This window comes from Athene cunicularia, assembly GCF_003259725.1.
Source record: "Athene cunicularia isolate RWA chromosome 2 unlocalized genomic scaffold, athCun1 chr2_part1, whole genome shotgun sequence".
Taxonomy (NCBI): Eukaryota; Metazoa; Chordata; class Aves; order Strigiformes; family Strigidae; genus Athene; species Athene cunicularia.
The window spans coordinates 88565795-88587659 of NW_020799095.1; the positions used below are offsets into that span (position 1 = coordinate 88565795).

Consider the following 21865-nt stretch of genomic DNA (forward strand, 5'->3'; position numbering starts at 1 on the left):
TTGTGGAAGAGAGTGATGAATCTAGGAACTATTTTAATTTCATGTTAGCAAGCAAATACAGGAGTGAGGGGTGATTCCAAGAGGTTTACCTACATTACTGCTTCAAGAAGAGAGAAAATGGCAACTGAAGCATTTGCATTTTGGTACTTATTTTAAAAAGGTGTATCTTCAGGCATTTGGGATTCTCATGTCATTGTTTGGAGTTATCCGAAAGAAATCGGTCACAGCTGCAGCTACTGAGGTGGAAGAACACAGAAGAGGAACTTTTGGGTTCTGCCACAAGCTTACCCTAGAGCATATATTTCATTATAGATTATTATCAGTTTACCAAGCAGTGATTGGAGCAGTCATTGTGTCTGGAATACAGAAATGCATTTTAAAATACACATCTCTAAACTGGTGCAAATACTGATAGGTCTAACGTACTATGCAAGATGTCTTTTGTATGTGATAAGAAAAGGATCATTGGGTCAAATTAAATAAATAAAACGTAGGTACTTTGAGTTAAGCCTTATGATATCTTTTCTTTTTTTCTTGGCCCTCTAAATTGTTCACACCCCTGGAAGATTTACCTCATCTTGCAGTGAGATAAATTGAGATAATTTTACTTCTTTTTTCCATCCCCCTTACATCTCTTAATCAGTCTTCACCAATGCTTATATTGAGTCCACAGAAAAGATATTATAATTGGAGAAGCTGGAACACTTAGGTAACGTTTCCCAGAGGCTGACATGCTTTCTTTTTAGCCTATCCTAAAAGAAAAAGAAATAGGTAGTTCATTTTACTCTTTTTGTGGCATATGGAGCCAGACAGTTCTGTCTTGCCAGCATGAGTTATGTTGGAATGGCAAGGCATGGGAGAGGGGAGGAGGCCTCTTTCAATGTCCAAAGTGAGTGAAATGGTTTTTTATCTTTGAGAGCTTTCTTTCCCTTTTTTTTTTTTTTTTTTTCCCTATCTGCTTTGTTGGATTCATAGCTGTCCCCAGTTGTTTAAATAAGAAATGATAATTTTAGGGGTATAAGATAGCAGTTTTCAGGGTGCTCTGTTGTGACTGGGATTAAGGAACCACAAAATGTTCCAGAGGCAGGGAAAGAACTTTAATAAGGTGACATAGTAAGCTGAATAGCAAGGAGGAACTGCATGCTGTGTTTCGAGCTCTTTAGATCTGCTTTGAGGGTAAAATGGACTGTGTTGGCTTATTTGCTGTCTATTTTCTCATTGCTTATGCTGGTAGAGTGCCTTGGAGCCCTTCCTTATATCAGAGTTCATAAGCCATAAATTTCTAGTGTAAACAAGGGAATGGGAAGAATAAATGCAAACATTTCTCTCCTGTCCTTCCTTAAGATTTTTTTTTTTTAATTTACATTATTATATTAATTCATTATCATTTTTCTCTGCTGGTGTCTCATCCAGAATTGTACTGGCATTCATCACTTGCACTTCAATGTCTTTAGTCCACATTTCCAATCTTAGGGATACAGCTTGCTGACTCCCTTAATGCCCACTTGTCTAGCCAGGTCAAGTTTCTGTGGAGTCACTTTGCAGTTTAAAGATCAAGGATTTTATTTCTCAGATTTTGAAGGAAAAATAAGTAGTGAAGAAAGGATAGCAAATTAAAATATGATTTTTGGTATCTCAGTTATTTTATTTGTCTGTACCAAGACATGCTTACTGGTTGGTTTGTTGTAGGGCTATTTCAAAAGCAGAGAGATTTAGCGGAGACAATGTAATCTACAAGCCACCAGGGGTAAGTGTAACTATGTATTTTATTCTGCTTATTGTCATGATATGTGAATATAAACAAATGGAGGATATATTCAGATTATTCAGTATGTTACTGCATCTCAAACCTTAGTTTTATTTCATCACTAAATAGTGTGAGAAATAGCATCATAGGACCTAGTGTTTTCAAGTCAGGGAAAAAGATCTCAGTGTCCTTTTTTTGCAAATTAAGTGCACGAAACTGAAATATATAATTTTAAATATCAATGTCCAGAACACTTTTTTTTTTTCTTACAAACACAGTCAGCTTATCATATGTGTATTGATACTTCGCATTCTGTAGAAGCCTTCAAAATCTGTGAAGTTTAACAGCTGGTGCAATTCATGTTTTTCAAAGCAGGTGACAATTACTAAGTATTCTGACTGTCACTTGCCTGGCTTGTGTATCTTAGCCACCACAGATTGTTGTTTTCATTTTTAAAAAAGATGTAAAATAATGGTATGTTAACAAACTCTCATTGTGTTACCTGAGAAATAATTCAGTACAGAAGAAAATCTGTAAGAATTGTTTTCAGAAATATAATACTATCTGGAAATCTGCTTTCTTAAACTGAATGTATGATAAGACTTGCTTACAAAAGAGAAATAATTTTTAAAAATGCCTAAGGAGGGAGTTTTTCTTCAAAACCATAATTTATTAGGTTACCTAATTATATGGCGTTTCTGAATTAAGGTGTACTTAATCATGGCCACAGCTTGCAAAATCATGCTTCATGTTAACCAAAATTGTAATTACATTAAAAGATGGCAGCACAGAATTCTGAATTAAAACTAATAGCAAATAAAGAAAAACTATTATTTATTCATATCTCTTTGGCAGAGCAAATGTTAAATACCAGCTTCAAGTTTTGTAGGACATTAGGAGGAGGGATTTTTTGGTGAGTCTTTGTAACTCAGCATGAAGCAGTGTAATATCTGCATTTAGTTTATATCTAGGTAGGTTTTTTAGGTATGGAGATACTATTTCTCAATGTAACAAAAGTACACAGAGCCTTTATTTGAAGCATCCCTAATTTGGAAACAAAGTATCTTTTCAATTCTTAAGTTGTCTTTTAAAGTGGAGTTGACTGCATAAATGATCATATATAATATTTATATTCCTGTTGTACTTCTGTAACCTAGTTAATAGAAGTGTTGCATGCACAGGGGTTAAGTGTTGGTATAAGATTGGCTTTCAATATTTATATAGATATTGTTACTTTATTGGGTAGGTAATCTTTGCAGATAGCAATGTCATTGTTACTGTTTCTCAACTAGTATGGATTTTTTTTTTCAACAGGAAAATGCTCCAGATATGGTGTATTTAGGCTCGCTAACCAATTTTGATTTGATTTATGCATGGACACAAGATAAATGTGTACCACTAGTTCGAGAAATTACGTTTGAAAATGGGGAGGTAAGAATTTTTTCTACCATTTTATTGTTAAGTTTTCTTTCTCAAAACCAAAATGTCTTTTTCAAGGTCTCTAATCCATGCCAAAGAGCTTTCTGCATGCTTTACTTTTGGCAGAAAATACCTGTCAGGTAACGTCTTTCTGTTCTTTTGGAGCTTTTTGGTTACACTTGGAATTCACTGGAGGTGGCTTTGTGGTAGTTCAGTACACTACCAAAGTAAGAGGTGGTAATCATGCATATAGATCACATAAAAAGTGTGGTAATTTTCAGAGTCTGGACACTTAGATGCTAAGAATGTGCATGTGTAAGAATGTGTGTGTAAGTCTGTATGGGTGTGTAACATCTTGGGTAGGTTGTGTTATTCATCTAAAGTAAGTACATGTTATTTATACAGATGTTATGACTAAATGTTGAGTTAAGATCCAGACATAGATGTTATTTAAGTGCTTTTTGCCTTTATTATGATCTTGAAAAAATGCTTCTAGTCAGAGTAGAAAATATCCATGTGAACATGTCCATGACAATTTGAAAAATAGTTGTGAACTATCTTTTAGTTATAATCAGCTTTTAAAATTCAATGTTAAAGTTAGTAGTAGAAAAATGCTACTCTATTAACCACTTCCAAAGCATTATCTAATAAATAAGCACATTAAATGGTGACTGACTATCTGCAGAACTGACAGTCTTCTGGGAATTGCAATAAACACCACGTGAAATTTTTGTGTCTATCTGTGTTTAAACACTGGTACCTTCTTAATCTTTTTAGCTTCACATGCTCATTCCCTCGACTTTCTTCTTTTAGCTTAACATGTAAGATGGAATTTCGGGGTTTGCTTCTAAACATCTCTTTTCTTCTCATTATCCTTATTTTCTTTCAATACTTTCCTGTTTTCATTTATAACTTAATCCTCTTTCATCTGTTTCCAGCTTCATATTGTAATTATTTTATTTTTTTTTGTAAAATAACAAATGTGGGGGAAAAAGAATCTTCAGAAAATTACCAAGTTTGTAGTATCTTAAAGAAAAGTATTTGTACGTAGCCACAGCATCTGCTAGAAGCTCTGGTGAGGTTTGTAACAAATTGAAGTATGTTGTCCATACTGGATTAGAAACCAAAGAATCAGTCATATGATTTGTTCTCAGTTTGCACACTTAAGGATTTTTTTTATCCTGAATCTGTAGTGTTTAACACTGCTGTTCTGGCACATGCAACACGTCAGGTTACATGGCAGAGTGAGGGACAGAGTGGGATGCACAAAATGGTTCAAGTACAGTCTTCTAGTCAACCCCGACAACTTTTATTGGAAAGTTCTGTTAGTTAAACAAATTTTAATTCTTCATTTGCAACTCAATATGTAAAAGATGTCACATGTTAACATTTTTAGAAGCGTGTGGTAGATTTTTAGTGTACTTTTCCCATGGTGAAATTGGATTCTGAGCCTTAGAAGCCAAGGTTCATTGCTGTCAACTTCTACCACATTGTGTTGTGGATTTTCTCGTTGTTCTCTCAACCCTTGCTTGATTCCTGTTTACTTAAGCAGATATTTACAATTCCAATGTGACATTTTGCCTAGCAACATTTGTTTAAAATTTTCAGTGCTGCCAGTACCCAAACAAATTTAAACACGCCAAAATTGAGATACTTCTGCCTGCTGAGATTGTACAATATTTAAATGGGCTCTTAATGCATACTGCACAATATTACAGGGTAAAAATATGAAGTGCAGTGACTGTTAAGATATGTTAATAGTACTAGAATACTGTATAAATAAGATAAAGAAAAAAATTCTACTGCAGACTTTAAATTCACTTTTAAAATTAGCCTCTGTTAAGCTGCTGGTAGGTTTTTCCCTCATTTTGTTTCTTACTGTGTTCCTTATCTGACAAGTATCATGGACATCTTCCTGGCAGGTCTGCTCAATCTGAACAGAGTTCATCATTGTGACTTTAGAAAACACATAGTAATTGAACTCTGTAGCAAGGTCTTCTGATTCAGAAGACTGTCCATTTGAGAGACAGTCTCTGTACTTTACAAAAAAAGGCTGTCAGTATCAGTAATATCATTCAGAATAAATCACTGTTTAACCTGTAATCAGTCTGTTTGGTTCTGTGTTACGTGAACACAGTGAACCATGTGGTCTAATGATGGTGCTGAACTGTAAGTTTTTGAAAGGGTAAAAAGTTTCTCAAAGGCATACAGAAGTAATGTGGGACGCTCAGATCTAATGAAAAATCTTTTGATATTCTCAGTGCTAAATAAGACAGTAGCTTTTGAAGGAGCATTCCAAAGCAAATGAAATAGCTATTCCACTTGCCTCGTCCGGATCAGTAAGACATGCTATGAAAGCTGAAATAGAAAAGCAAACAAAGAAAGGTACTTTATAGAAACCAGTTAGGGCCAAAATTAGCAAGGCTTTCAAGCCAGCTGTCCTAACAACCTGTTTGGAGATGAATTGATCTTGTGAATATAGATCACTGAGGTTGTCCTTTTAGCTGTTCAAGCAAGAGGGAGAGCTTAGAGCTGAAATACCAAGCTCTATTTGGGAGTTCTCCCTCTGGAAATATACCTGCTAAAACAAGTGAGGAAATGGAGCTATAATCATAGTGGTACAAAACAGTCTTTTTTCCACACTCTGATAGGACAGGAGGCTGAGACCCAGCCAAATTCACGTGTGTAAAAATGAAAATGAGCAAATATGATTAGTATTGGTTTAGGGATGAATTGAGAAGCTGGAATTTCATCAAGGGCTCTGAAGTTATGAGGATCTTTGCAATCTGCTGTTAAAAGACCAAGCTTCAACTTAACTGACAGACTTGGTTGAAGGGAGAGTGACAGCCATTTCATGTACACTATGTAACTGGCTCCCCACTGATATGGAAAACATTTCTTCCAACTTACTGCAAATTGAAAATATCTGAATAAAATCTTCTATTTGGTGGCAGAACAAACGAATGCTATCTTTCTCAAAAAAGCATAGATTTTTATTCTGATACAGGCTAGAATCAAAGAAATAGTAGCACTTGCTTGTATGCCAGTTGTGCAAATGAAAGACAGGCAAGACCCTAGGCACTTGTTAGATGATAAACAATTATTTCTTCAATTGGGCTCTAGCAAGTTGAGGTGATATTCAGAGGTGCCTACAAGTCACTTTTGAAGCAAGTAAATACATGTTGTTTGTGTTTAGTTTGGGGTTTGAGTAGAAGTATAATCCTGAATAATTCTTAGTTCCTACATTTTTCTGAGATCTACAGAGATTGTTAAGAGGCAGTAGGGTTGAAAGAGTGCATTTCTATGAGGAACTAAAGCTTGCCTGTCCAACAAAGATTTTAATTTCTTCATTAATTTTAGTAATGTGAATTTAATAATGGTGTTATACAGATGACCAGTCAGGAGACACTTACTGGCAAAAGAGCAGTACTTGATCATAATTGATATAGCTATGTCATTAGCATCTTTTTTTCTTTTTTTTTTTTTTTTTTAGGATGGCGTTAATGATACTCATTCATTGTGTTATGCTAAGAAAACACCAACTTACTACATGAACCAAGCTAGGACTGGATTGAGAATACATTCTCAGCTTTTCATAGCATTTAATACCATGTTGTTCGTGGTTTATTTCTGTTTTTATGAAGATGTGATTTCTCAGAATTGGACTATTTCTTTTGAGCAAGTATTCCAGTGCAAGTGTATCGCTTCCTGAAATGTTGATAATGAAATACCTTCATCCTTTATCTGCTGTATACAATAGAGAAAGGAAACATGGTTAACTGTATCACTGGGTTATCTTAGATGAAAGGTCAGCAGTTAACCTCTTTAGTCCTGTTTTTTCAGCTGGTTTTGAAGTAGAGATCTCACTGAATTTGAAAATTGCTGGGATCACTCAAGTACCTTTAAGAAATGAGAGCTGTCATTTGTTTTTTGTACAGGAACTGACAGAGGAAGGCCTTCCTTTTCTCATACTTTTCCACATGAAAGATGACTTGGAGAGTTTAGAGAAATTCCAACAGGAGGTTGCACGACAGTTAATAAGTGAAAAAGGTTTGTAGTAACTACTACTGCTTCTTGGTTTTACTGCCATAATTTTTTTCAGGCAAAGTCAAGAGTGGAAACAAAGGCCAAATAGAATCCTAGCTTTAAAGCTCTTGAGACCAAAGAGCTTTATGTACTTTTGACAGTGAGGACTGAGTTCTCTAGAAAGTATTAAAATAGATACACCATTTATTAGTAAGTAACTATTTAAGGACTCTTTCTTGTCTAAATGACTTAATGCAGTTTCAGAGGGCATTAAACAGAACTTCAGTTTGTATTGTGGTCAAAAATACTTTAAGAAAATTTGTTATTTTGGTGGTGTTAGTTATTTAAATCTATTTTCAAGCTTTGTATGTTGTATCTAGCTTAATATCTCCACCTTTGTAATAGTTATGGAAGTGGTTAGGGTTTCAAGATAATAATGAAAAAATCTTAACACGGATTTTTGTCTGCTCACAATTTTAAGGTACAATAAACTTCCTTCATGCTGACTGTGATAAATTCAGGCACCCACTTCTCCACATTCAGAAGACTCCAGCTGACTGCCCTGTTATTGCCATTGATAGCTTTAGGCACATGTATGTCTTTCCAGACTTCAGTGACTTGTCGTAAGTATTTTCCTTTGTGCATTTTAATTTGAGAAGAACTAAGGAGGGGACATGCTCATATTTTAATCAGTACTATGATAGGAAGATGAAAAAATCTGTGATAGTAAAGCTGCCTATGTGATTCAGGTTCAGAGCCTTAACGTGATAAGAATTGGTGTTGTCATTGTTTAAATGGAGTTGTGTTGGTTTATGTAAGAAGTTTCTAGATGCTGCTCTTCTTTTATTTCAAAGTTTTGCTGTTTTCCATAGTAGTTAGTCATCTGGAACCTGGCATGGTATTTTTAGTGGTTATCTAGATATATTAATTAACTTTAAAAGGTTTAAAATACTACATGAAATGTTTAAGTGCTGTGGTATGCAGTAATTACTGTAGTATTCACCATGTAAGAATGCCCAGCCTGCTGGTTTGGTTTTTCCTGCTGTGCAATTCCAGTCTTCCTGCATTAGTCTAAAGATGGAAAACTGGCAGAGAAGTGCTTGTTGTATGGGTTTCTGAAATTTTCCACATACAGCTTGGAAAATGGCTGATTATTGGCATGTTACCTGGATAAAATATGTGTGAGAGAAGCATCAAGGTGTTTAGGTGAGATACGACTGTGATAATCCTCTTTACATCAGCCTGTCTCTTTATGTTGTACTGCCTTGGAAGCAGATGTTCTGTCTCCCCTGGTTCAGTTGAGGAGTGAAGGTGTTTAAATGTTAACTTCAGGGGCTTTCTGCGTGAGACAAGTGCTCTGTCTTTGTCTTCAGGTCCTGTGTTAAACTCCAGTTTCTGCCTCAAAGGAGGTACCTGTATATACGCTGCTCGTTAAGTCCTGGTTAGATGCCTCTGCTTTGAGACTCAAATTTTTGCCCATTTATACTTCTAAAAAACTCAGAGTATTCAATTTTTGTCAAAGCCAAGGATTTGAAGCTCAGACTTAACATGCAATGTGAGTGTAACCCCATGTCTAATTCTGCCATTGCAGGAGGCGTTTTTCTACCTGAAATGTTGACATTTGGAAGGAGGGTTCAAACCTTGCTTCTCTCCATAATTCTCCACAGACTTATTCTTAAAATATAGTCTCTGTTTGATGTATCTCAAATAGTGCTTTTCAAATATCTAAAACTATGTATGTTGAAACTCTTGATAGTGACTGTTTTTCTCCCTGTGTTCTGATTTCTTTGGAAGATCATGTTCACTGCATACGCCAGCGCTTTAAAAAATTAGTGGGATATTTGCATTTTGAAGGCACTCTTTTTATTGTCATTCTTGAAACAGACCTAAAATAAATTAATATCTTTTATAGGGTTAATAGAGATGTCTAGTTTAGACTTTCACGTTATGTTTCTTACACATTCTATTTCTGTGAAACGCTATAAAAAAAATAACAGCTATTGGCTTGTTTGTATACAGTTGTTACATACAAATGAAGATGAGAAAGAGATGTCAGGATTGTAGACAGTTGCTTAATGATAAATAATTATTCAACCTTACTCTAGGAGATTGAGCTGATACTTAGAAATACCTAACAAACAGTTTGGAAACAAGGAGAGCTTGGAGCTCCTGGGGTGATGATCTTTTGTGTGTGTGTGGCTTGGATTTTTGGTTTGGTTTTGGTTTGTTTGGGTTTTGTGGTTGTTGGTTTGTTGTTGTTGTTGTTATAATAGGTAGATATCTTAATTCTGAGACTTTCATCTACCTGCAAGGATTTCTGCCACTTTAGTACATTTTCTGGACTCTTATGAACTGGCCCCAGACTGTCTTTTGTAATCTCAGTGTGGTCACCAACTGATAGGGTTTGGATACAGTACTTTCAGAACTGGCCCACAAAAAGAAGTCCTCTCTCTTTGGGGAGTTGTCTTTTCAGAGAATAGCCACTTCGTAGGCAAATGAATTTTTCCTTATACTTTGGCCACCTGGCCCTATTCATCCTGCTGTTCCAGGTCAGAAATGCTGACAAGGGGTGTTCAACAGATCAGTTGTAGCTCCTCAGGAAGAACTGGCTGAGCTATGAGAGTCTGTAGGCACCAAATGCCTTTGCTGCATTAGGAGAGGAGAAGAGTTTGAAGGGGAATGTCTCCAGTAGTGTACCTGACCTAGAACAGGGTGGAAGCCCAAGGTAAAGCAAGAAGCAGTGACTCTACTGTCCCTGCAAGTGGGCTGGAGTGAACCCCCTTCTCTCCAGTAGTACTAATCCCTCATTTTATCTGGAAAGTGAGAAGACCCTTCAAAGTACCACTGTAATACTGATTAGTTACAGTGATTGCTGAAGTGATAACCTCTGACTCTAGAAAACTCCATGGATAAAATGTAGTATAATTTAATGATCTGAAATACTGCTGATAGCCTGTCTCACCACACTTTGTCCCTCTTTCCTAAATGTAATAATTGGTCTGATGAAAGACTCCCTACAAAAACTTTCTCCGTTCATACATTACCTTTTGATTGCATGCATAGTGCTCATGTTATAGTTTATCTCATCTTTAATACTTATTAGGTCAAGTCTTCATTTTAAGCTTTTTAATCTATTTCACGTTTCATAAATAAAATTGGATGCTGTAGTTTAGCACGTTTGCTGTGGGTGACAGTAGATGATCTCAGATTAGATTTACATTGATATCCTCTTAGTGCTTATCTGTAGTGTATATGAAGTTGCTCAGGCACTAGAGAGCCTTTCAAAGATGTTTTGTCAATACTGCTACCCAACTGTCATTTGTATCTGTAAACTGTGCATTTGGAACCTGCTGTTCTCTCTTACATTATGGTTAGTGGGGAGCTGAAGGGAGTACACAATGAAGTTATCGGCTAGTAGAACTCTGTGGGAGTTATTGAAAAGATGAAATACTTGCTGTGTTCTCAAGAGACAGTGGAAAGAAAAAGAAGCTGGTAGGGTACCTTAACAAACTATTTGGCTTCCTGTCTTCTATTAATCACCTAAAAGTGGACACAGTGTGCTAGATAAACAGAAGTTGGCTACTAAACTGTGCACTTTAAATCTTCTGTGTTTGGACTTAACTCGTAATAAACACCTGGGTGTTTCTGTTGGATTTGTTCCAGAGTTCCAGGTAAACTGAAGCAATTTGTACTAGACTTGCATTCTGGAAAATTGCATAGAGAGTTTCATCACGGCCCTGATCCAACTGATGTAGCACCTGGTCAGGTAAGGTTACAACAAATACATTTAACTTGGCCATGTAATAAAGACCTTTTTAACTCCCTGTCAGCACTGTACTTTCTAATGTGTGTGTACTTTTAACTTTAGTCTCCTGAAAGCGAAATCTGTTTATAGAATAACATTGCTGCTTCTGCTTAGCTCTTCCTTTGGGTAAAGGCAAGGAGAGATTAGGAGGAAGTGTGGTACCGGTTTGCCTTGAATAAGGGAAGAGTATAAAATTTTTTTTTTTATTCCACTGGAACAAAAGATCTTGGGCTAGATGACTGTTCTGAGCTCATAGAGCTGCTCCTACGTTCTCATGTGATTTCAGTGGAAAAACTGATATGTCATAGATGCTTTATTTCCCACATGTCACACTATGAGAGGGTGCTTCTAAGGGGAAGAATATTTTACATATTTTCTCCATCACCAATCCAAGCAGGTGTCACATTAGACCATCAACAAAAGATTGATAAGCAGTAATAGGGCTTGTTACTTCTGTTAATGCAGTTAACAAGGGGCATTAATAGTGGTCACAGGCTGCATTTGTCAGTTTGGATTCCTCACGGAAGCTCAAAGGTTGTCATGCTGTATAATTACATGCCTGGAAGTCATACCTGAGATCTCTTCTGGAACACAACTACTAGATCCTTTTCCAGACAAAACTCAAGAGCACCTCAGTGTATAGTTTAATCTAAGAGGCAGAAAAGAAAGGACACTATAAGCCCCAGTTCCCTCTGCTCACCCCAGTTTTCTGATTGTACCTCGATCAGCCTTATATCATCTTGGTAAACTGTTCAGCTCGTATCACAGAATCATCAAGGTTGGAAAAGACCTTGAAGATCATCCAGTCCAACCATTGACCTAACACTGACAGTTCCCAACTACACCAGATCCCTCAGCGCTATGTCAACTCTACTCTTAAACACCTCCAGGGATGGGGACTCCACCACCTCCCTGGGCAGCCCATTCCAACACCTAACAATCCGTTCTGTAAAGAAACGCTTCCTAATGTGCCAGGGAAGGTTTAGACTGGATAACTTGAGGCCATTCCCTCTTGTACTATCACTCGTTACTTGGTTAAAGAACTCATCCCCAGCTCTCTGCAACCTCCTTTCAGGGAGCTGTAGAGGGCGATGAGGTCTCCCCTCAGCCTCCTCTTCTCCAGACTAAACACCCCCAGTTCCCTCAGCCGCTCCCCGTACGACCTGTGCTCCAGACCCTGCACCAGCTCTGTTGCCCTTCTCTGGACACGCTCGAGTCATTCAATGTCCTTTTTGTAGTGAGGGGCCCAAAACTGAACACAGGAATTGAGGTACGGCCTCACCAGTGCCGAGTACAGGGCTCAGATCCCTTCCCTGTCCCTGCTGGCCACGCTATTGCTGACACAAGCCAGGATGCCATTGGCCTTCTTGGCCCCCTGGGCACACTGGTGGCTCCTGTTCGGCCGGCTGTCAATCACCCCCCCCAGGTCCCTCTCTGACTGGCAGCTCTCCAGCCACTCCTCCCCAAGCCTGTAGCGCTGCTGGGGGTTGTTGTGGCCCAAGGGCAGCCCCCGGCATTTGGCCTTATGGAAACTCCTCCAGTTGGGCTCAGCCCATGGCTCCAGCCTGTCCAGGTCTCTCTGCAGAGCCTCCCTGCCCTCGAGCAAATCAACACTCCCACCCAACTGGGTGTCATCTGCAAACTGACTGAGGGTGCACTCGGTCCCCTTGTCTAGATCATCAATAAAGATGTTAAACAGGAGTGGCCCCAACAACGAGCGCTGGGGGACACCACTCATGACCGGCCGCCAACTGGATTTAACTCCGTTCACCACAACTCTTTGGGCCCAGACATCCACACAGTTTTTCACCCAGCAAAGCAGGTGCCCATCCAAGCTGTGAGCAGGCAGTTTCACCAGGAGAATGCTGTGGGAAATGGTGTCAAAGGCCTGGCTAAAGTCAAGGTAGACAACATCCACAGCCTTTCCCCCATCCAATAAGCAGGTCGCCCTGTCAGAGGAGGAGATCAGGTTTGTCAGGCAGGACCTGCCTTTCACACACCCATGCTGACTGGGCCTGAGCATCTGGTTGTTCCTCACATGTTGTGTGATGGTACTCAGGATGAGCTGCTCCATCAGCTTCCCGGGCACCGAAGTCAAGCTGACAGGCCTGTAATTTCCTGGATCATCCTTCCGACCCTTCTTATATATGGGTGTCACATTGGCCAATTTCCAATCTGTTGGGACCTCCCCGGTCAGCCAGGACTGCTGATAAATGATGGAAAGCGGCTTGGCGAGCACCCTCAGTGTCATGCTGAGAAGTGCAAATGTATTAGCCTGTCAGATAAATTTCTCATTACCTCAGGCACTTTCTGAAGAAGTAACTTTTCTAAACACTGAAGTTATATGTTGTATTATCTAGGACTCAGAGAGCCATGTTGGTCCCAGAGGAGATCTGGTGCCCTTGTGTTGGGGTGCCTTGGGCCATCCCAGAACCTGTGGGTGAGGGACAGAAGTGATTTATGGCTACAGGCTCATTTTCCTGGTCATCTGTGGGATATGCTAAGCTGTGTGAGTGCAGCCTTCTGTTGTTCTCCTCAAAGTTGAAAGATTTAAAAGCATGAAAGCCCTGGAGGGCTTGCCTTGGGCCTGGAGATGACTGCTTTTCAATATTGTCATGACTGTCTGTGAAAACATGCAGGCTGAATTGTCTCGGCAGTAATTCATTTAACTGGTAACTCCCTGTGATTCTCAGGAATTCACTGAGAAACCAGAATTTAGGTCAACAGGAGGAGATGCAGAAAATAGGGCTCGAGACTGAGGCGTAGGCCAGGCAGTCGGTCAGCTCAGAGCAAGACAGGCATGTGTGAGGAAGAGAGACTCAGAGTCAGTTGCAGTGTGGAAGAGCCTTGGCCAGGCAGGGAGGAAGCCTGCTGAGTCCCTGGATCTGGGCATAGGCTTGTTGCCTAGAGCTGCAGGCTTGCTTTTGTCTACATTCTGCCTTGAAAAATGCACACCAGACCTGGGATGTTTACTTGTTTATCTCAGTATGGCATCCTGCCATCTTGTGGAAGATGTGTGTGCATGTGCGGTGGAAATTCTGGCCTTAATTAATCTGGAGGCTGCTGTCCTAGGTCATGTATGTCCCTTGAATTGTACATTTGGTGGGTTTGGGGTTTTTTTTTTTAGTTTCCATAGAAAATGAATTCTAAAACACTTTGGCAGCAATGCCATTTTTGCGCTGGTGTATCTCAAAAACAAACACACAGACTAGAATACCTTCAAAGCAAGTGTTAGACTCAAATAATACAGTGGGGTGCATTTGAAATACTTTTAAGTCACTTGTACAGAAACTTGTGTGATGGCTGTTACCAACAAAAGGAATATCCTTAACTGATGGTGCTTGATTCATTAATGGGGGGAGGGGGACACTTATAATATTCCTCCCAAAATAAGCCCCCTCAGTTTGTGAAAACGCTGGACATTTGTGCACTCACATAATTAACATTAGAAGTTCACTTAATGGAAGTGATTATTACAATCAGTCTAACAAGCAATTCACTGTTTGTTCTGTTTTTCAGCCAATTCAGGATTTAGCAAGCAGCCCACCAGAGAGCTCATTCCAGAAATTGGCACCCAGTGAACATAGGTACACCTTATTGAGGGAAAAAGATGAACTTTAAAAAAACTTGAAATAATCTTGCAAGCCTTTCAGACAGCAGCATTGACTTCTGTGTGGTGGAAATAGTAAACCTATATTTTCATAATTCTGTGTGTATTTTTATTTTGAATAAACAAAAATAATTTTTTTTTTCTCCCCAGGCTTGTAAATACATTTGTTTGGTGGGTCATTCTGTACAGCATCTTTCAAACAGTACGTTCCTAATACTATAGTAAAATACCAGAGACCCATCCAGACTCTTGATCTAACTCTGTTCTGTAAAACTTTTATAATCCAAATGAAGGTATCCTTGCCAGAGACATGCTGTTAACTTGCACTATCCCATTAAATAGGACTTTTGGGTTGTTTTCTGTGTAACCTTGGTAGTATGTGCTTTTTCTTCTTCTTCATGTGAACAGCTATCCTGGTAATCTTATTTCTTTGTCACATTTTTCTTCAACTTAAGACGGTCTTCTATTCTGGATACGTGGGAGGGGAATAAATTAAAGTTTTACAGAATCTCGTGTGGTGCTTTACTGGGTGTAAATGTCTAAGTGATTAAACAATTCTGACTATTAAAATAACAAGCAAGGAAAGGAAAAGTTTTAATGATAATGGCTGTACTTTGACCTGCTCTGATTTCCTGGAATTATTAAGATTGTTATATTATCCACACAGTTGTATTAAAAGAGTATGAATGTTGGAAACACTTCAAAGTAGGAGAAGACATGGGGTGGGCTGCCATCTTATTTTTGACAGTCTTAAATTAATCTATGGATGTATGTGATATGATTAGTCTTTTTTTCTCTTTTTTTTTTCTTGAGTCCCTGTCTTCCTGGCAGACATTTACTTCTGAACAACCATTGCAAATTTTCTGTTATGCTTTTTGTCTGGCTTGTGCCTTATTTATTGCATATTTTTTGAATTCTGCTCTGAAGGAGGAATTACTACTTTCCTTGTGGGCTTTTCTGTCCTCCATAATATCAGAATATGGGCTTTTCTCAATGACTCTTTAGGCTGTTTGGCGAGATGAACATATAGAAACTGTAAGATGGAAAAATATTTGTTAATTTGGGGTGTATTGCTGGAGATGAATTAGCGTAGCATTTGTACAGTACACTTATTGCAAAGACTCTAGATTCATGACTTGGGGTCACTGAAGTTTAGTGTCCTTAGAAGCAAGCTTGTTCTTTGGGTTCACGTTTATTTCAGGGAGTGCCCCAAGTGCTGCAGTTCTCAGCTCAGGATGCCTTTTGCGTCTCAGCTAGATGCCACCTTCTCAGTTCTTGGCAGGAGACTGACATGGTCCTGTGCAAAAAGTTGATCCCAGGAGAGCCTGCTCCCTCAAGCCCCTGCAGCAACAGGCACATGAGCTTTGTCGGGGGTGATTCTGAGGAGACAGTTGCTAGTACCAGCCACCACTAAGCTACAGCCAACTGAGCAGATGCAGAATTGCTCGCTAAAAGAGCATTGCAAGATTTTGTTTACAGGCATAATTTTTTGTCAGTTTTGTGAATCTGCATTTTGGAGTGCACATTAAGTTCTTAAAAGCCAGGTCTTCTCCTGTCCCATTCTCCATCTCATGCCAAATAAAGCATTTTTGGCAGCTGAGTCAAACCACCTTCCAGCTGGAATTTAAGACTGCCACTTGTTATCTGTAGGTGGTGCTACAGAACTTCTGGAGTTGTTTGGGCACCTGAAATTTTAGTTAATTCCTACATCGTGACTATAAGTACTCATCACTCATCTTGCTTGTTTTTTCTTGGGCTTCTTGTTTATAAATATACCTGGTTTGTAGATGTCCAGCCTTCTCTTTCTGGAGAGAGATGCTACCTCATCGTATTCCTCATAGTCCCATGGCTGGTTGTGTTGGGTTGACCTTGGCTGGACACCAGGTGCCCACCAAGCTGCTCTATCACTCCCCTTCTCAGCAGGGTGGGGAGAAAGTAAGATAGGAAAAAAACCTCATGGGTCAAAATAAAGGCAGATTAATACAGCAAAGGAAAACAAGATTTGCCCTCTACTTCCCATCAGTAGGCAATGTCCAGCCACTTCCTGGGAAGCAGGACTTTAGTACATGTAGTGGTTGGTCCAGAAGACAAATGTTGTAATAACAAATGCCCCCCCCTCTTAGCTTTTATCACTGAGCAGACATCATATGGTACAGAATATCCATTTGGTCAGTTTGGGTCAACTGTCCTGGCTGTGTCCCAGCCCAAGATCTTGCCCACCCCCAGCCCAGTGGTTGGGGGGCAGAATTTTCAATTGAGACAGCCTCGATGCTGTGCGAGCGCTGCTGCTGGTCAGCAGCAGCCAAACACTGGTGTGTTATTGATGCCTTTCTAGCTACCACTGCAAAGCACAGCACTGTGATTGCTGCTACAGGGAAAATTAACTCCACCTCAGCTAGAAAGGGAGAGAGGAACCCCTTCCACCATTCCTTAGTCCAAGTTTGCTTTCTGAGTAAGGACTTATTCACAGAGCTTTGGCATCCCAGCACAATGAGATGTAACAGTTTTATGACGGTTACACACTCCAGTCATTCCACTGTGTATTCACTGGCGTTGGACCCAATTTTCCCAGGTTCTTGATGACCACTGACCTGGCTGTACCAACTTTCAAGTGATTTTTTCTATTTGCAAGCAGGCTGAACAGCCACAGTCGAGGTATGCTTGCCTAACGTAATGTTGAGTAGCACTTGAGCCTTTTGATATCTATCTGATGATACAGAGAATTTACCTAGAGAAAGCAAGTGCTGGACAAAATGTGAGATGTGTTTCAAATGGAGCCCTTCAGCTCTGACCACCTACAGCAGTGGTTCTGGCCGTTTGGTGCCCAGCTAACTGCTCCCTTCAGCACTTTGTGAGGCCTTCCTGGGAAGCTGTCAGATGGTATTAGTGTTATCCCCATAATGGAACAAAACCCTTCCAAACTCTCTTTCATTGAACTTAGGGAGCCCATTCAGAGCAGGCCTATGTGTATGAGTTACTGGATGCATGCAGTGTTTTTACAAACTTGTGTTAATTTCAGTCAATGTAAATATTTCAACATCTGAAGCATGTGTTTGGTAACTCAATGCAGGATTCTTAAATCTTGGTAAAGCAATTATTTTAAAAATGTAAAATTTTTGATGAGGTAATTTGTTAGATGCTGAAAGAAAATAAACCCCAACATCCTCAATAAATACTACAACCAGTTTCATAGGCAAAAACTTTTATTTGGTCTGAAAGAATTATTTATATCTTACATTTCTTCTGACTAACATGCCTAGCAATTTAAATGCTAGTTTGGTTACTCAGATGCCCATCTTTCTTCAGATATGTAAATAACCCACCTATTTTTTAAAAATCAGTTTAAATAATAGTCTCCCAAGTTAAGTGTGTACACAATGTTTTGAAGTTGCTTCCTTAAAGATGCAAGGAGGAAGAACAGGTTTTGTGCTATATATTTCATAAAATTGAGTGCATACCAAGCTGAGTTAGTATAAGCTATGGCAGGAATTCAGTTTTATGAATTTAGATTGTCCTGGCATTAATCCAGCTTGGGGGGGAGAGGGTGGAGTCCACAATGTCTCTGATGTGGCTGCTGTCATTTAAATAAATGCACAAGGATTCAGAGCATACAGTAGGAAAGCAGACATAGCTTTTTTAAATCATACAATGAATCAACCAGAGTTTCTGATTAAGAACACTTTTTCTCCTTAGTTTCTTCCTTTAAATGCAAAAATTACACATCAAAGGAAGAAACAGCCTTAGTATGGAGTTGTTACAAGCTCACTAAATGTGTTTACATCCAAAGTAGATGTATTTAAAGAAAAACGCTTTTTTCCTGACAGGAGCAAATGAGCCAAACTACTTGGGTCATGTTTTTCTCTCCAGCTGATTTTACAGATGTAGTCACTGTGGCTTTAACCCATGCAGTTTTGACAATGTTCGCAATTATTTGTGAAAACTATTCTTGCACATGTTGCTTCCCTGAGCCTCAGACCTACTTAAAATAGACACAGTGCTCTAACTGAAAGCAATTTCAATCATATATTAAAATTAACGAGAAAGAACTGTTTAGAAAAAGACATTTGTGCTGTAACTAACAGTTGCTTACAGTGTCTCCAGGCACAAAACCCTGTCATCTGTCATTAGTAGACAGCTATTTCCAATGATGGTATCAAAGTACTGGTTAGGAAAAGGGAGCTCTTTCCCCAGTGTGCTTCCTTATACAGTGCTCTCTGCTAGGGAGCCTTATCACTGAACACCGACTTCAGCGTTCACCTAATAAAACTAGACTCAAGCAGAGCTCACCATGAATTGAACAATCTAAAAAACTTAAAAAGTGGCTTCCCAACCTCAATTTCTGCTCCCCCAAACAGTAGCAGCAGTAGTGTGGGAACTGTCCTGGAAGGATGGAGGTAGGACCATGTGCTGAACAGTACATGACATGACAATAGTACAATTATGTGACAATAAAAACACATTAGCACATCCATATTTAACAATGGAGGTTTCAGAAGCGCAAGGCTTCTTAAGCAGCAATAGAAGGATAGTAAGAATAACAGGCATCAGCAATAAAAAGCCAGCAAAAGCACTAACAGCATCTCACCCCATACAGGCTCCACAGCATGTCCCAAAATCTTGAAAAGGCTGAGAAGCTGCTCTACAGTGCGAGTGGAAGCAGGCGTTTCAGAACTGAACAGCACGCAGGAGGTGCTCAGCTGACCCAAACAAGCACAGTTTACTACTTGTAAACAGTATCAGGTTGATGTTTTCAAAACAGTCCCATCATCTGGGGTTGTCATCTGATGCTGGCACCATTTAAAGGGCCTCGCTGCTTCACCATCCTTCGATCTGGTGCCTGATGCCACCCTTGAAGGATAAGGATGACTATTGAGGGAGTGGGCCTGGCTGCAGCACAGTGTTCCAGCACATTTAGCTCTCCCACCAGAGCTCTGCTGGTGGCAGGAGATGAGAAGCAAGGGCAACGTCTAGCAGTAAGTGCTGCTTAAGTCAGCTGGAGGCCTCAAGCTCGGAATGCCAGAGCTTGATACTTTATCCTGGATGGTGTTTTCAGGACAAGCCAAGGAGTTGAACGGCCGTGGAAAATTATTCTCCAGTAGCAGTCCTGCAGGGCTGCTGCTTAGACTGCTTAGTTCTTAAATACACTTTGAACAAGATGAGTTTACAAATTTAAAAAAAAAAGTACCCAAAAAAGGGGGAAAGATGATGATGATGCTGCTCTGATTTGCCAGATCGAGGCAAATGTGGGCTATACATGAGGGTTTTTTCCTACATAGCTCACCCAACATTTTCACCTTTTCTTATGGCAGCCAATGCTTCCCTGTGCATTAGTGACCAGGCACAGTCAGTCATACCCCAGGGGTTATACACAGGAGGAGTTTGGAAATCCAGATAAATGAAAGTATATTTAAAGTACTATGACCATGATGGAAAGATGGAGCTTATTTCCTTTTCTTTGGAGCACTATAATAAAAGCTCCAGCTTCTGGATGGTGTTCATGGGAAAGCACTGGGGTTTTCCAAATATTTCTCTTTGTATTGTCTGCAAGACGCTTTGTGCAAATTTAGCATTAAGAACCTGTCACTCATTGTTACAGCTGTGCATATCACTCACCTAAGAATTCTGTAATTAAGTTATCCATATAATTTTCAAAGGACTCATGTCACCACATCTAAAAAGAGAAATCCTGACATTACTGTTTCACCCTCCCAAGTAACAGTACTGTTGTCAAAATTCACCCAACTCAGCCTTAGATTTAAAGCGTAAGGCTGCAAGTCTGTCATTAGCGCAGCCACTACACTTTCATTCTCAGTCATAATGAATCTGTACTTCAGCTGGATTTTTTGGCACTTTGGTGAGAAAGCTCTGGACAGCTGGAAGAGGCCTGCTCAATCATTTTTTTTTTCTTTCTCTGTATCAATTTTCCACCTGTGAAACCCAAAATCCCACCACCAAGTGCAGCTGCAATTCCTGCCACTTTGAAGCCTGCAAGGAGACCAATAGGACCCCCCACCACTCCACCAATGACTGCACCTGCCACAGGCAGAGCTGCCAGCTTGTATTTTGCAGCCTGTAAAGGGAAAAAAAAAAAAAAAAAAAAGTTAGAATACTTGCCTGTAGTGATGTGCATTTTCCCCTCATTGCTCTTGGCAATGACTTGAATGCTCAGTGATACGATGATATAACTTTACAAATTAGTATTCAAAAAAAGATGATCTACTGTCCCACATACATGACAGAACATACAGAAAACAATTCAAAATTGAGCTCTCTCATGCAGTTGTGAACCAGGTCCTTTAACGTGGTTCAGAGTGATTATGTACAGTATTACCTGGTCTCCACTATTAAATCAAATGAGGAACTGAGAAAATGCTCAGACTTTTCAGTAATGTGTCTGAATCTAGGTTTGTGGCTTATTAGTAACTATCACTGATATCTACATAGAATGGGATTGAAATTGCATGTTACTATCCGCCTGTTATTTTACGCTTATTTGATTCTTGTGAGCCAATCACTGAATACACTTGTCTTTGCAGGTAAACCAAAGTAGCATCAGAATAGCATAAAAAAAAGAAGCAAAAAAAATTTGTATTTCCTAGTAGCCTGGATGTGATAGAAGATTACAAGAGAGATTGATTTTTTTTTTTTCCCCTGCTACCTGTGGGTTATTTCTTCCTTATTTCCTTAATTGCTGGCTCCCTCAGCATTAAAGACGGCAGATCAATTGGGTTAATACAGAGGATTGCTGGGAGGCAGAGTACCATTGATTCACCAGCAGGAGCAGATCCCTACCTTCCCCAGGTTTTTGGTTCCCTCTTCAACATTCACAGCAGCACTGTTGACATGGTCTTCAATCCTGTCAATCTTCTCCTGCTGAGACTAGATGCAAAGGAATTATGAGTGAGGTAACCTGCTGTGAAGCAGCAGTGAGCCAATACACACCATTTTAATGCCTGTAATCAGGGCTCCACAGCCGCTTTCATCTGCTACACACTGCAGCCGTGCAGCCTTAATGGTGGTTCATTAATAGCATCTGATAAACTGTGCTGAAACGACAAACTTACTTTAAAAAAAACTCTTAACTATTAAGTAATACTATGGTGTGGGTATTATACAACGTGTTGCTGCAGTTAGAGAAAACAACCCAAAACATATGTCGTTGAAATCTTTGTGAATAGATGACCTCGCATTCAAAGGGAAAAATAACCCAAACTAGCCTTTTTGTTTCCTGCTGAGTTTCACGTTCAAAAAAAAAAAT

The 21865-nt window shown here is 39.4% G+C and overlaps 2 protein-coding genes across 6 annotated transcripts in view; one reads left to right on the forward strand and one right to left on the reverse strand.

Moving 5' to 3' along the window:
• Positions 1-15115, forward strand: part of ERP44 (endoplasmic reticulum protein 44) — a 52773-nt gene extending 37658 nt beyond the window's left edge. The window contains exons 7-12 of the mRNA XM_026841869.1: positions 1690-1747; positions 3062-3178; positions 7105-7216; positions 7674-7815; positions 10856-10958; positions 14517-15115. Coding sequence (XP_026697670.1) covers positions 1690-1747; positions 3062-3178; positions 7105-7216; positions 7674-7815; positions 10856-10958; positions 14517-14618 — 634 coding nt within the window. The 3' untranslated portion in view covers positions 14619-15115. The remainder of the gene's footprint in view (positions 1-1689; positions 1748-3061; positions 3179-7104; positions 7217-7673; positions 7816-10855; positions 10959-14516) is intronic.
• The window catches only part of STX17 (syntaxin 17), a 39259-nt gene continuing 32133 nt past the window's right edge, over positions 14740-21865 (reverse strand). For all 5 annotated transcript variants that reach the window (XM_026841872.1, XM_026841874.1, XM_026841875.1 and 2 more), the window contains 2 exons: positions 21400-21486; positions 14740-20677 (listed from right to left, as the gene is read on the reverse strand). In XM_026841872.1, coding sequence (XP_026697673.1) covers positions 20438-20677; positions 21400-21486 — 327 coding nt within the window. In that variant the 3' untranslated portion in view covers positions 14740-20437. The remainder of the gene's footprint in view (positions 20678-21399; positions 21487-21865) is intronic.